The sequence below is a fragment of the Zingiber officinale genome, chromosome 4A, assembly GCF_018446385.1.
Source record: "Zingiber officinale cultivar Zhangliang chromosome 4A, Zo_v1.1, whole genome shotgun sequence".
Lineage (NCBI taxonomy): Eukaryota > Viridiplantae > Streptophyta > Magnoliopsida > Zingiberales > Zingiberaceae > Zingiber > Zingiber officinale.
Window position 1 is genome coordinate 119,959,533 of NC_055992.1, and position 16,038 is coordinate 119,975,570.

Consider the following 16,038-nt stretch of genomic DNA (forward strand, 5'->3'; position numbering starts at 1 on the left):
TTATGATTTGTTCTACTATGATATAATGATAATCAATGTTTCAGTATTGATCAATGTTAATGAAAGATAAAGTGTTCATGTAATGGCTACATCAAAGTATTATTATTTGTCATGGTTAATTTTATACATTATTATTATTATTTGATACGTTATTAGAATTTATGAATAGATTCTATTCATTATACCATAAAAATTTATAACACGAGAAATATATTTATTTTCTTTACAAAAATACATGACTAGTATGAGAAAATTTAAAACCTTTAAAACATATGACTATGTATTATGACTATTTTTCAAATATTATTAATATGAAAAAAATAATAATTTTAATATGCTTTGAAAAATGTTTTGTGTGCCCGAATGCATTGTATTCCTTGATATTCTTTAAAAAACAAAAGGTCAAAGATAAATTTTCATAAAAAAGTATTAAAAGACACGAGATTAAAATTTTGATAATAAAATGGCAATCGAGACTTCACGCTACATTTACAAGATCTTTTCTCACTTATCATTTGAAAGTAATAAAGTTTAAAAATTTGGTAGCAATAAAGAATAGATATATGAGTTTTTTTTTCAACTCTTTTGAAGGATGATATTTAAATGATCACATACTTTTAAATCACAAAGACGGACTAAAACATAGTTCGGGACTATGGTATAATAGGTTTTTCAACTCTTTTGAAGGATGATATTTAAATGATCTCATACTTTTAATAGGACGATAACTCTAAGAATAATGATTATTTTAATGGATCTACTTTCTAATTTATTTTGGTAACTAAAAAACTCTAGAGGATAAGAGTTCAAATAAATTGGATATTTGCATTAAAAAAACAAACTTATTACCTTTATTTAGCCAAAACTACTAAAACTACTAAATGACTATATTTTGATTACTTTTGCTCCAAAAGTAATCAAAATATTTTTAAATAATCATTTAGGAGTTTTGACTAAACCTACTAAATGACTATATTATAATTATAACCAAAATAACTAAATAAATCTATTAATTTTGACTTATAGGATCATATTTTTTATTTTTAGAAATTAAATTTATCTTACACTACATAACTAATATCACCTACTCTCCGGTCCTTATGCTTAAATTTTAAAATTTTAATATATAATTTATACTATAATTTTGATTAAAATTAATTTAATAGCCATTTACTATTTATATAAATGTATTAATGAATCATTGATCTAAGAACATAGTAGTTTCTGATTTATCAGGTAAGCTATAGAAAACGTTCACTTTTAGAATTAATAGACATAAATTAAATATATAACGTAACTAAAATAATAATAATAATGTATATATACACATTTGAAAAGGACCACCTCTGATATTTACCATATTTTCATATGCTTTTTGAGTTTGGACAGCAGTGCGACGTCAAAAATATCCAATCTCGAAAGGGGTGCAGTTTCAATCTTTAGCAACGCGGCCCATCGCAATCCAAACTATGACCTCACCGATCACGCAGACGCCCACACCACGTCACCGAGCCATCCCACCAAAACCTCGCAGACCTTTATGCCAGCTGTAGTCCACGACACCCAACCCTACAATCCAAACCCCAAAGCTAATAACCCTAAACGACACCCAACCCTACCAATCCAAACCCCAAAATTAATAACCCTAAACGACAGCAAACCCCAAAATTAATAACCCTAAATGACACCCAACCTTACCAATCCAAAACCCCAAATTAATAGCCCCCTGATAACCCCAATGCGCCGCCGATCCAGACCACAGCCTTGGCTCGCCACGCGTCGCTCATCCACGCATCCCCGCCAACACTGTCGCGCCGTGGCGTCTCCCCTGTTTCGGCAAAAGCAGGACTAGACCACCGCCATGGAGTTATCGTCGTAGTCCTCGCCCAGGAATTAGTCGAGTCGATCGCTCCGCCGCTTGGTCGCCGAGCGCATGGATTGATTCTGATTGTCTCCGTGATTAGGTGGATTGTCGTAAAAGATGCTGTCGCTCGCCGACTGCGCTTCCGTGGTAGATCGCTCGCTCGGTCGGTCTGCGCGGACGGTGTCGCCCTCGGCCTCGCGGCGCTCCTCCACCGTGTCCGGTGAGATGACCGACTCGGTCATCGACTTGCAGCTGAATGAGCTCGCCAAAGCGCCCTCCTTGCGGTTTTCCTCTTCGCCGACCTTCGGCGAGTCAGCCGCCGAGCTGCTCGACCTCTCGCGGGATTTCTCCTGCCATGGTAGTTTTGACTGTGACGTCTCCGGTGAGCTCCGGCGTTTGGCGTTGATCCCTCCCGACGAGGTGGGGCCGAGCGCAGTGGATTCCCTGACCGGCGACGTCGAGGCGCTCATGCTAGAGATAGGCGACATGGAGGAAGAGTCCATCGAGAGCGTGGAGCCGGCGGTTAAGGCATGCTTGGAGGGACTGGTCTCGACGTCGACGGATACGAAGCGTGCGGCGGCAGCAGCTATACGACTTCTAGCGAAGCACCGGTCCGATTTTCGACTGCTAATTGGGGCGTCGGGGGCGATACCGCTGCTGGTGCCGCTTCTGAAGAACACGGACCCGGAGACGCAGGAGACGGCGGTCACAGCGCTTCTGAACCTATCTCTGGAGGTGGAGAACCAGGGCCCCATTATGGCTGCGGGCGCCGTCAAGCCGCTGGTCTACGTTTTGCGCACGGGGACGGCAGTGGCGAAACAGAACGCGGCGTGCGCGCTGCTCAGCCTATCGATGGAGGAGGAGAACCGCGTCCCGATCGGGGCCTCAGGCTCTATTCCGCCGCTCGTGGCGCTCCTCGTCGGCGGGACGAGCCGGGGAAAAAAAGACTCTCTAACGACGCTGTACAAGCTGTGTTCGTCTAGGCGTAACAAGGAGCGGGCGGTCAGGGCGGGGGCGGTGTCACCGCTGCTGGTGCTGGCGGGGGATCACGGCGGGGGCATGGCGGAGAAAGCGCTGGTGGTGCTGGGGAGCCTGGCGACGATACCGGAAGGAATGAAGGCGATCGTGGACACCGGAGGAATGCCGGTGCTGGTGGAGGCCATGCAGGAAGGGCCGACCCGCGGGCGGGAGTTCGCCGTGCAAGCTCTGCTCCAGCTCTGCGCCGACAGCACCGCCAACCGGGGTCTCCTTGCTCGAGAGGGCGTCATTCCGCCGCTGGTGGCGCTCTCGCAGGCCGGCTCTTCCCGTGGCAAGCAAAAGGTATCTCTCAACAAAACTAGCTGCCATTCCAATCCAATCATTCTTAGCTTCATTTCAGTCTCATTCTCTCTCTCCATCGATGAAGGCGGAGAAGCTCCTTGGATACTTACGGGAACAGCGACCGTGAGGAGCGCCGCCGCCGCTGCCGGACGGTGAAGGCGACGGAAAAATCTCATCTTTATCAAGCAATCATCTACCAGTTTCCATACCGTCTGCTGTGAAAGGAAAAAAAAAAAAAAGAGTTCTTGGTGATTTGATTTGCTGGCGTGTTTTCGGATTGCAAACTTGTCCTCTGAACTCATTGATTTATTCATTAATTTGGATACGAGCGTGAATTGTTTTGATCAAATCGGAATACTTCCCTTGGTGTTCTTGCCATTCCTGGTTCTTTCTTCCAGTTCTAGTACCAGTTGAAGGACACCACTTTATGAACTGATCTGATAGTTAGTGTTTCTAAAATCTCACCATTACCTGTGCTTCTGAATCTGATCATCTACAAATACTTCTTGGACAGTGGTCTGAGAGATTGGCGAAAATTTAGATGTTGGATAGCTTTTTCTTTGCATCTTTGCTTTTCGATATCCTTTCTTTACTGATGGTTGGGGATTTGGTGGGCAAACACATCATGTTGGTTCCCTTACTAGATAGAAAGCTCAAGAATGGTGTAGATTTTTGTTATTGTCATGTGCAGTGAAGACATCATTGTTGATCTCGGAGAAAGGAGGAAAAAAAAGTAAATTAAGGAGAGATAGGGATGACCTCCATGGTTGTTAAGCTGCTCATTAACACATAAAAGCTTCTCAGAGGTACTTTTAGTGCAATTAGGTTGAGTGGTGAGACCTGTTGTTTCCATCTTCCTTTGTTTATGCCAATTCAACACTTCAGTGGTGTCGTAAAACAGTCATTTGCACCCTTATTTTCCATGAATGCATACTGATAATCACTGATACATCCCTGCAGTCTCTTCACGAGCACTCTTGGTGCCAACTTACTCGATGCTAATCGATTCAAGAGCTACTGGTCTACAGTCAGCTCGTGCTATGGCATTCTGAATTTCAATTGTTGCACCATTGATCTCCAATGGATGAAGAGCATAAAACTATAACCTTGGCAACATGCGAGCTCGCCTGAGTAAAATATTTGATGATCGAGCTAAGACACACCCTTATACAACCAAGAAAACTATATTATGATAATCAAGCTGCAATACATATAACCTCAAATTTGGTATTGCATGAGATAAAGCATATAGAGATTTGTAGCAACTAGAGTTTCTTTATTATATTTGAACAGATCTCTTATGACATAAGTAAATATGTATAGCATAGAGGAAATTATATATATTTTCTTAAACACTAACCATAAAGAAGAAATTATGTCATATTCAAAATCTTCACATTGACTAGCCATTTTTATTTATTTTCTATATTTAAAAAAGTGTATAATACTGGTCCTCCTATTCTAATAACAGGGAGTCATGAAAGTGATAGAGTAACTACTTGACCTCAAACTCTCTTTTTGGCCTTCTAATCATTAGTCAAATTAAGCAGCTATCAAGACAAAGAAATAAACATTATATTTTTTTTAAACAGATATGGAGCTGCATTACTTCATGTGTTTATTGCAATCAGAAACAAGTTCATCAAAGTTTCCTTTGGAACACTGTTTGATTACATCATTGCTGATCTTATTGTATGTATCTTTGAAGAAGAAGAAGGAGGAGGAGGAAGTTGAATCTTGAATATGTATTGTACAGTTGAATTACTTATTTCCATGTATGATGAAATTTTTTGCTTATACTTGTTGAATGAATGACTCAAATTTTAACGACTGGTTTAGTAACTTACACGTGTTTAAGGCTTAAATATGTGGATAATTAGCTTGATATATTTTGATGTTGTTATAGTCAACTTCTTCCTTTAGGAAGTGTTATGTGAAATAAAAGATAGTGTTTGAGGGATTCCTTCTCATCTTCCCTACTAATTAGGCCAAGGGAGCAATTGGGGCCTTTTAATTGGGCCTGCCAGGATCCCAACTCAATCCAATTCCATGCAAATCATTATTTAATTAACTCTTATTTTTAGTTAAGTTTTAATCAAATTTAATTCAAATAATTTTGATAAAAACTACTGCAGTATTAATCAAAATTATTCTAATATTGCCCCACGGTGCAAGATGTATAATGGATTTACATAGTACCACAGTTCAAAATCTAACTAGGATAAGAGTATATTTTACGGTAAATTTTTAACTATGACGGTCAATTGTTTGATAAATTGCCATGAGTACTTTCGAATTTATTCAATAGATGAATAGGAGAAGTCCATTCTCCTAAGCTATAGAAAAATCAGAGTCTGAGTATCCAATCATCAAAGTCTAAGCATTTAGTAAAATCAGAGTCTGAGTATCCAATAATCTCTAGATGATCTGATCTCCGATATGTGAGCATCTAATCCTTCATTCTATGCAGATACGACTTTCTAATTCTCTGGTTCAGGGTTACTCAAATATCTGTCCAATATTCTCACAATGTACGCAAGATCCGAGTGCGTACATACTTGAGCATACATCAAACTCCCTACTGCTAATGCATAGGGAAATTGCTATATTTCCTTGATCTCAAGTTCATGACCCGAACACTATTATATTGCAAGCTTAGCCTATTATCCTTTGCCATCAAAGTGTTGCCGGGAGCATAATTCTGCATGTCATACTGAATGAGCACCTTTCTATATAGGGCTTTTGTAATAGTCCAAGTGTATACTTTGAATGATCACAAATAATCTGTACGCCTAAGATAAAAGATACTTCATTTCAAATTAACCGGATAGAAATGACTTGGTTTCTAGCAATAGACTTATATTATTGCTTGCCAACAATATATCATCCACATATAGAACAAGTATAATAAATTTGCTCCTTGATATACAAACATTGATCAACCGAGTTCTCCTTTAAATCATATGAAGAAACCACTTGATCAAATTTTTGGTACTATTGACGAGATGTCTGCTTTAAACCATAAATGAACTTCCTTAGTTTACATATTAGGTGCTTTGAATAATCCGACTCAAAGTTCTCTGGTTGCACCATGTATATAGTTTCTTCAATGTTTCCATTGAGAAATGCAGTCTTAATGTCTATTTGGTGTAGCTCTAGGTCATAATGAGATACAAGTGTCATAATTATCCTAAGAGTCTTTTATCGAAACCGACGAAAAAGTTGATGGGACCTTGACGTTTGGGTAGGGTTGTACATTCGATCAAAACCGAATTGACCGAACCGAATAAACCGAAAATCAAACAAACCGAATTTTTTTTTTCGAACCAACCGAACCGACCGAAATTTTAAAAAAAAAACCTGAAATAACCGAACCGATATAATTTCGGTTAATTCGGTTTTAAACCGAAATAACCGAATTTATTTTATTTAAAAAAACTCATAAACCGCTTACCATCTCTGACAAGTGACAACGATCTCTCTACCAACTGGGATTGACATGAACATGATTGTAAAATGGCAATCTCCACATATTCTTAAGAACTCTTACTGGAGCTTCAGCCTTCAGCTGGTAACTTTAGAAGGCCATATGCAGCGACCAATTTCTCACTATAGGTAGACAAGACATACTCTTTTTGCTCAGTCTCAATTATATCTTCAGTTTTGAAATGATCAAAAATATACTTTTTTAAAATCATGTATAATTTTTCCCAAATCAATAAAATATAAAAATTTATAATCAAGTAGAGATAAAACAAGATTATCTTAGTAATGAACTGAGAATATATTTGAATATTACCAAATTTGCTGAATAATTAGAGTCATGATAAGGAAATCAAGCTCACTTCATGCAGAAATAAAAAAAAAATAGTCTCCACAACTTGTTATGTTCACAACAGCCAAGACAATACAGATTACACTTTTCTTATCAAAAGATAGTTTCTTATCCAACTTGAATTGAGTAGAAGCATTGGAGGGCTTGACCTTCAGTCACTCCTTCAGCATCATAATTAGTCGAGGATGATGCATATATTTTTCTAAAGAAATGAAAAGAGAAAAAGAAAACAGTTAGAACGATAACAAAGCATCTTGAATTTGTGTTGGCAGTTTAATGATAAGCAAGCTCGATTTAGAAGTGGTTAGAATTTGTATAATAGCAAATGTTGGGAGGAGTTAAACCTTTCATGATGACTCATGGTCATGACACAAAATATCACCATGAAACTAGCAAAATTTAGTGCATCAGAACCTGATTATATGATCTAAAAAGAATAATGAAGAAATTAATATAATCTAGATAAAGGAACTTTCTCCTATTTATAAGTTTGATTATAAGTAAATAAAAAAAAGAGACAATTCTCTTTTAGGAAGAATAAAAAAAGAGCATACACTTTAACATTTTGTCCATCAATAGTTTCCTCCAAAAATCTGTGGATAAAACATAGAACCATAGACATAAGGCATTTAGTAGACAAAATATGGAATTTTATATGGGATTGCAATTTGCAATATGAGATTTAGTAGACAAAATATGGGATTCAATTAGAAATTGAATTTTACATTGCAATATGAGAATAGATATGCTAATTGTAAATCATGGAAAAATAGAACTGATATCATATTACCGTAGTAGACATAACATACCATTGATTATTATGTCATTCATCCATGCATCGGTATTGACGAAGAAGACGAATCTAGTATAATATTTGAAAATTCTGACACAAAAATATAAGTTAAATAAATAAATACTTTATAAGTTTATAATTATAAATAAAAATCTAATTCTATTTTTCTTAAAAAATAAAAACTTACTGCTTTCTATTTTTTCCACATCTTCTAGAATTTCTTCAATGTTGAGTGGTTTCAAACTTAACCGAAGTCAATCTTGAGTACAAATAAGACTTTCTACCACCCTAGGAATCAATGAACTCCTAAAACAATCAAGTACCTGACCACCAGTACTGAAAGCAGATTCTGAAGCAACTGTTGATATTGGAATAGCTAATACATCACGAGCAATTTGAGCAAGTATAGGAAATCTGTGACAATTTTGCTTCCACCATCCCAAAATGTCAAAAATATCATAATACTCTTCAATTATTTCATTAAGATACTTTGTCTAATTCTGACATGTTGCCATCACCAAAAACTTGAGCCTTTTGTTTCTTATACTTCTCAATGATATATTGTCTTTTTAAATCCATTTGACTCATATTTGTTGAAGCATTATCATTAACTGATTCTGAAATACATGGAATGCTTGTTGAAGTATTGCATTGAGACTTCATTTTTTCCTTATAATTCTTGTACAAAGCAAATAAAAGGTCCTTTATCATCTTTCCTACTCTTGTACCCTCCTCATCTCCATATAATTCAATCAACATAAATTCTACGAAACCCAATTTATGTCTTGGATCAAGCACCACCGCAATATAAATCAACTTATTCATTTTCTTCGGATCTCCCCAATACTTATCAAATTTATTTTTCATTTTAATTCCCATCGAATACACATCAAGATCATCACTTTCTTGCCACTCCTTCAAGATGGTATGAATATAACTAATCTCATGTGCAAAAGTATTGGATGTGACATACAAAGATCTAGAAACTTTTAATGTTAGCTCATAAAAAACATTCAGTAGAGATGCAAAAAGTCTAATGTTATTTCAATCTGCACTTGTTGGCTTCCCATCAAAAGTCTTTAACTCTCTTTTAGGTTTACCATCTGATTCAAACATCATCTCTCCATTTTCATTCAAAACAACAAGTCAATCTGTATATTGAAGATCTAATTTAAAGCATGGATCTTATTCATCAAACCTATCAAAAGCTCTTTCAAATTTTTGAGCTATATTCAACATCAAGAAAGTTGAATTCCATCTAGTTGGTACATCTAAACATAATGAATTCTTGCTTTCAATTTTTTCAATCTCTACACATTCTTTAAACTTGCTTAATCTGGAGGGAGATTGCTTAACATATTTAATCGCATTCCTCACCCTCATCACAAATTGATTTATGTCTTTTAAGTCATCAGAAACAATCAAATTGATTATATGAGCTACACATCTCATATGAATATATTCTCCCTTCAAAATAGTGGAATCCCAATTAATCATTTTTTTTTGAAACTATTGATAGCAACATCATTTGAACTTGCATTATCAACTGTAATAGTAAAAATTTCATTAATTCCCCAACCCCTCAAGCAATTTTCAATGGCTAAACTAATAGCCCCGCCTTTATGACTTGTAATCGGACAAAAATTGAGAATTCTTTTCTGTAAATTCCAGTTTGTATCAATAAAATGAGTTGTTAGACACATATAGTTGATTTTTTGAATAGAAGACCATGAATTAGTGGTCAAACAAACTCTTTGTGTTGAATCACACAATAAATTTTTCAATTTTTCCCATTCAACTGCATATAATTCAATGCAATCACGTGCAACCGTCCATCTTGAAGGAATTCAAAATTTTGGACATACCGTGGCCATAAATGTTTTAAATCCTTCTCTTTCTACAAATTTGAAAGGGAGTTCATCCATTATAATCATTCTAGCTAATATTTTTCTAGAAGCATCTTGATCAAATTTCCAAGAAGTCAGAGACACCTCACCCTCTCTTGAACCTACTTGTAAACTTAACTACGCTTGAGCTGTTTCAATAGCATGAGGGTGTTTTTTACATGAGGTGATATGAGATCTCAAACTTGTAGTTCCATTCTTGTATGGATCACAAAAAAACTCTTTATCACAATATTTGCATTTAGCTTTTATCTCTGATTCAACATTACTAAACTTTACGAAATGATCCCAAACTTCACTTCTTGGTTTCATTGTTTTTCTCTTGGTTATCTTTCCTTTATAATTTACAGCAGTTTTTTTTCCCACCGAAGGACAGGTATCAGATTGTGGTACCGAACAACTATTACCAACATCCATATTTGCTAAATCTCTTTGCATTGACATCAGACAAATACTGATCTACCTACAATACTATTCAAAATATTACAAGGTGTGATAATTGATAAGACTAATCAAAATATAATAGACTAAAACCAAAAGACAAATATGAAACTAAAAGCATGATTGATACTTATCAGGATATCTAATTCTAAACACTGTTAAATATTTGAGTTCAATAAGGATATACATATGACCAAAACAAAATCAATGCAGAGATTACTATAAAATATTGAGAAGATAGAATCACTACTTACTCACACTAGTTGGCGGTCCTTGTTACTGTGGTGCGAGGACGAGAGGGAGATGCGGAACTGGTGGAATAGACTCTAGTAAATCACTCTTATGAGTTGTGAATCAAAATCTGAACAGAAGTTATGCCTAGGCAAAAGCAACACAATGGTAGTCTTAAGTATCATGTTTTCTCCTCTCTTTTGAGCAGAAGCTATGCCTCTAACCCAAGAACAAACTAACAACAAAAAAAAGAACAAAATCAGCAACAGAAAAGCACTTACTATTGTGGAGATTCAAGGTTCATGGCGAGAGGGAGACCTTGATTGTGAGAGAGACGAGAGCGACTTGAGGAGGGTTGAGGCTGTGAGAGAGCGACGGTAAGAGATCATGGGAGGGGATCGAGGCTCGCCGTCGCCGGAGACAAGAACGACAAGGACGGGAGGGATCGAGCAGCGAGGAGGGGCGCGAAGTCTTGAAGACGTGAAGTGCGGCGGAATAGATTTGGGATTTAGGGATTTAGGGTTTCTATTTTCTATGTGAAGTGTGGCAGAATAGATGTGAAGTGCGGCAGAAAAAAGTCATGGATGGTTTCTATTTTATAGGATTTGATTTTTAAATTATGATTAATATTATTTCGGTTTATTTGGTTTAACCGAATATTGATTTCTAAAATCAAAACTGAACCGATATAACAAAAAATAACCGATTTTTTTCAAAGACAAAAACCGAATTACCGAACAGACCGAACCGAATTTATAAATTCGGTCGATTCAGTCGGTTTTTTCGGTTTAACCGAATTTTTACTCACCCCTACGTCTTGGGGGGTGAATAGCGGTTCACCCAACGTTTGTTTCCTATAATGGTTAGTATGTACAGCGGAATACAAAAATAATACTAACAAGAGGAAGCAAATCTAACACGTTGATTTAACGTAGTTCGGAGATAAATCTCCTACTTCATGGTTGTCTGTAAGTTGGATGATCTCAATCCATCGGTGGATGACTTCTCGGAAAACCTTTGGCTAGGTCACGTAACTCCTTATGAGTGGAGAAACCTTGCCACAAACTCGCTGGAGACTCTAATAGGGGTTAACCACCTCTATTTTCGTCAACCATGGCTAAGCACCCCGAGCTCTATTAAATAGAGCTCTGGAGGAAACACCTAGCTGTGTTTCCTGCCACCAGTCGATTGGTACAACCACCAGTCGACTGGTCCTAAATGAAATTTGACCATCACAAGCCACCGGTCGGCTACTAGTCAACTGATTAAAACAACAGTCAACTGCTACAATAACGCTACAGTACTATACAGTAACGCTACAGTACTGATACAGTAACGTTATAGTACACACTGGAATTTTACACTGAATACAGTCTCTCATACACTCGTCCTTGTCCTTGTCCGCATAACCTAGACCTAGCCTTCTAGCTTTCTCCATCAACCTCGTGTCCCTCGGATGTCTCCTCATCCTTCACACCTTGCCTTCTGTAGCTTCCATCAGCCTTGTCATTATTGTTGGGTCTTCCTTTACCAAGAGGTCGCGCCTCCGGTGTTGATACAGTCTGACCTGGATGTTGTTTTGATGTTGACACTGATTTAAGTTTCAATCAGATATTGAATTAACTCAGACAAATCAGGGTTGACTTGGTTGACCTGATTAATCTGATTGGGAAAAGTCCGAGCAAGGAGCTTGGCACGGGAAAGTCCTGGTGAGTGAAGCCAGGCAATTGGAGAAGTCCTGGTGAGTGAAGCCAGGCAATTGGAAAAGTCCTGGTGAGTGAAGCCAGGCAATTGGAAAGTCCTGGTGAGTGAAGCCAGGCAATTGGAAAGTCCTGGTGAGTGAAGCCAGGCAAGGGAAAATCCAGATGGATCAAGGGTGATCGGACATCTGGTGTTGGGAAGTCCAAGTATGGAAACTTGGCATGTATAGTCGGAGAAGAGCTCGGTAGCTCGGTCTCTGGACTGTCAGGATTAAGGGTAGCAAGCTTGGAAGCTTGCCTCTTAAATCACAGCCTTGGATCGGTCTGATGACCGATCCAGTGGCACAAGTGGCACGGGTGATCGGTCGGCAGACCGATCCAGTGACACTAAGTGTGTCCTGATCGGTCTACGGACCGATCAGTAAACACTCAGTAGCATACTGTGTTGTTACTGATCGGTCCGCCGACCGATCAGTGAGAACTCAGTGGCATACTGCGAATACTCAGTATGCTACTGTATCGATACTGACCGGTCTCGGGACCGGTCAGATTGATGCCTGATCGGTCCGGAGACCGATCAGGCTTGTGCGCGCGACACCTGATCGGTCTGGGGACCGATCAGGTTAGTTTCTGATCGGTCCGCAGACCGATCAGTAACGATCGAAAAAGAGATTTGAACGTATGGATCGGTCTGCAGACCGATCCATATTATAGCCTGTTTTGCATGCACTTTCTCTGATTCTTTCTGATTCAAAGTTGCTTTTGCCTAAATATTTCTAACCATCTGCTGCAAGATTTTGAGGTGCAGGTTACTGGTAATTTGCAATTGGTTGATTTCAAATTGAGCTTCATTAGTAGAGGATACCAGAGAAACTTTTGCTATGTTCCACTGTAAACCTGTTAAAGCAGCAAAGTCGTGGCTGCGATCTGGCGGTGATCTGGCATCGATCAGCTCAACTCATGGTGATTGGGTGGAGCTCAGAGACACCAGTGAAGACCAGAATTCCATTGGTGTGAGCTCAGATGATCAGATGAGAAAGAAGCGTGATTGGCGATGCTATGGCTGGATGCAGAGATTTGCTGCAGTTTGGCAGGGATCCGTTGCGGGCAAAAGGCAGAGATGGCAGAGACATAAAAGGCTGGTTGAAGAGAGGGTTAAGAAGAAGTTTTTCTGGAGAAAAGAAACGCTCTGTCGATCGGTGCAAAAGCTTTGACGCTCGGGGCTGAGAAGCGGCTGTCTCGACTTGCTCTCTGTTTCACTGACCTTCGCGTGACTGTAAGCTTAATATTCATTCTCCTAAGTCACCAAGCTCAGTAAGTCTTGTGCTATATTCTACATACCTGTTGAGATTTTGTTGAGAGGTCACTCCACCGAGAAGGAGAAAGTTCATAGCCGGGTGTTCACCGGGGTTGATCTACCGAAGATCGGCTTGTCCACCTTACGGACACCGAGGAGTAGGGGCAAGTTATCCCCGAACCTCGTAAACACTTGAGTCACTGTGGTTTGCTTTGGTTCTTCTCTTATTCTTATTCTGTTCTTAACTTGTTTTCCGCTGCGCTAACCACTCGTGTGAGTTTTATCTTTGAGTTTTAGCTTTTGAAGAGGCTATTCACCCCCCTCTAGCCATCCAGGATCCTAACAAGTGGTATCAGAGCTTGGAGCTCTTCATCCGGCTTAACAACCTAAGAGCAAAGAGATGGCCATGAGGGAAGGTTTTAGCACAAATCGACCACCTTACTTTGAAGGGGCAGATTTCCAGTACTGGAAGGGACGCATGGAGTATTACCTAAAGACGGACATTGCCATGTGGTTCTCAGTCAAGGAAGGCTACACACCACCAAGAGATGAGGAAGGTAAGGAGCTCGAATCGTCAAGGTGGTCTACCGAACAACTCCGCAAAGCACAAGCCGATGCCAAGGCCATGGTCACCTTGCAATGTGGAATCGCCAAGGACCAACTAGTCAAGGTAGGTCCTTTTACTAGTGCAAGAGATCTATGGAACAAGCTCATTGAGCTTCAAGAAGGAACTCGGGACTCTCGAATTGCCAAGAGAGACTTGTTCCTCAACCAACTCCAGAACCTCACCATGAAGGAAAATGAGAATGTAAGTGAACTTCATGGTAGGTTTAAAGAGATCATTAACGGTCTCCATTCCATAGATGAACGTGTAGAAAACCGCGATCTTGTAAGGTATGCACTTAAAGCTTTTCCTAGGAATGCCTTGTGGTCATCTATGGTAGATGCCTACAAGGTATCCAAGGATCTTTCAATTGTCAAGTTAGATGAATTTTTCTGTGAAATGGAATTACATGAACTTGCTAACAAAGGCCAAAAGGAGAAAGGTATTGCTCTTGTTGCAGGAGAAAGGAGCAAGGATGGGAGAAGGAAGAAGGAAAAGAAGAAAGAAAAGGAGATCTCCTCATCCACCTCTTCCTCCGAGTCCGATGACGAAGGCGAATCATCGTCATCAAGCGAAATGGCGAATTTCGTGAGGAGGATCATGAGAAGAAGCCGAAGATACAAAGGTAAACCTAATGATCCGAACATTGATAAATCTAACGTTACGTGCTATGAATGTAGTAAGAAAGGGCACTACCGAAGTGAGTGTCCTAAGCTCAAGAAGGAAGAACGAGCCAAGAAGAAGGAAGAACGAGCCAAGAAGAAAGAAGAAAGAAGCAAAAAGAAGAAGGCCCTTAAGGCCACTTGGGATGAGTCATCTTCAAGCTCATCCGAGGAAGAAGAGAAGAAGGAGAAGAGCACTCGCCATTTAGCACTCATGGCAAGGGAGGACTCCGGAAGCGATGGCAACTCAAGTGATGCTTCAAACGCGGCCTCATCATCCTCGGATGATGAAGAGGTAACCTCTTCTCATGTAGAAAAATGTTATAAGACTATTACTCATTTATCTACATTGCTTAAAAAGTCGAAAACAGAAAATAAATTGTTAAAAGAAGAAGTAGAAATGCTAAAGGCTCTTAGGGAAGATGAGGTTGATGACCTTCATCTAGAGCTTCTTGAAGATGAGAACAAGGCTTTGAAGAGTGAGGTTGAGAAGCTCAAGAAAATGCTTGAGAAATTCTCAACTAGCTCTAAGACATTAGACATGATCTTAAATGCCCAAAGGGCAGTCTACAACAAAGCCGGGATAGGTTATCAACCCAAAGAATCGAGTTTTATCTCATTAGTGTCTAGGACCCAATACCATAGATCAAATGATTCTAGGGTTCATGGAACTAGGAAGGGTATGACCAAAGCATGGGTTCCTAGGTCACTTCTTGTAGATGCATTAGGTCCCAAGATTTGGGTACCTAAAACATCTATCTTTCGTATCTTGTAGGCATTGATCGAGGGGGAGCACCTATCAACTTGGTTTGTTGATAGTGGATGCTCCAAGCACATGACCGGGGACAAATCTCTATTTGCTTCTCTTCAAAACAAAAGTAGAGGTAATGTGTCCTTTGGTAACAATGGTAGTCTTAAGGTAATAGGAGTTGGAGACATTCATATATCCGAATGTCTTCATATCAAGAATGTCCTTCTAGTCAAGGGATTGACTTTTAATCTCCTAAGTGTCAGTCAATTGTGTGATACGGGTTACACAATTGAATTTCATTCAAGTCAATGTTTGGTTAAAAACATTGACACACTTGACACAGTACTAGTAGGCACAAGGGTAGACAATATTTATCAAGTATCATTTAAAAGTGCTACTAATGCTTTGATTAAGTGTTTCATGTCAAAAGAAGAAGAGTCTTGGCTATGGCATAGAAGGTTGGCACATGTAAACATGAAGAACATCCGGAAGCTAGCAAACAAAGGATTAGTGCGAGGCTTACCAAGCATCAAATATCAAAAGAACAAACTATGTGATGCATGTCAAAAGGGTAAGCAAACAAAAGCGGTTCATAAAGGTAAAAGCATTGTAAGTACTTCTACTCCGTTAGACTTA

The 16,038-nt window shown here is 39.0% G+C and overlaps 1 protein-coding gene across 1 annotated transcript; it reads left to right on the forward strand.

Moving 5' to 3' along the window:
* The first annotated feature begins 1,624 nt into the window (after window positions 1–1,624).
* Window positions 1,625–3,549, forward strand: LOC121973595 (U-box domain-containing protein 4-like). The gene is made up of 2 exons (XM_042524990.1): window positions 1,625–3,184; window positions 3,270–3,549. Exons 1-2 carry the CDS (start codon window positions 1,982–1,984, stop codon window positions 3,309–3,311), a joined length of 1,245 nt encoding a protein of 414 aa, XP_042380924.1. The 5' UTR covers window positions 1,625–1,981; the 3' UTR covers window positions 3,312–3,549.
* Window positions 3,550–16,038: the final 12,489 nt, after the last annotated feature.

Bases quoted from the DNA above. Each gene is read 5' to 3' on its own strand.
- LOC121973595 (XM_042524990.1), top strand. From the start codon at position 1,982: ATGCTGTCGCTCGCCGACTGCGCTTCCGTGGTAGATCGCTCGCTCGGT. The intron at 3,185-3,269 runs GTATCTCTCAAC...CCATCGATGAAG, and splicing joins CTTCCCGTGGCAAGCAAAAG to GCGGAGAAGCTCCTTGGATA.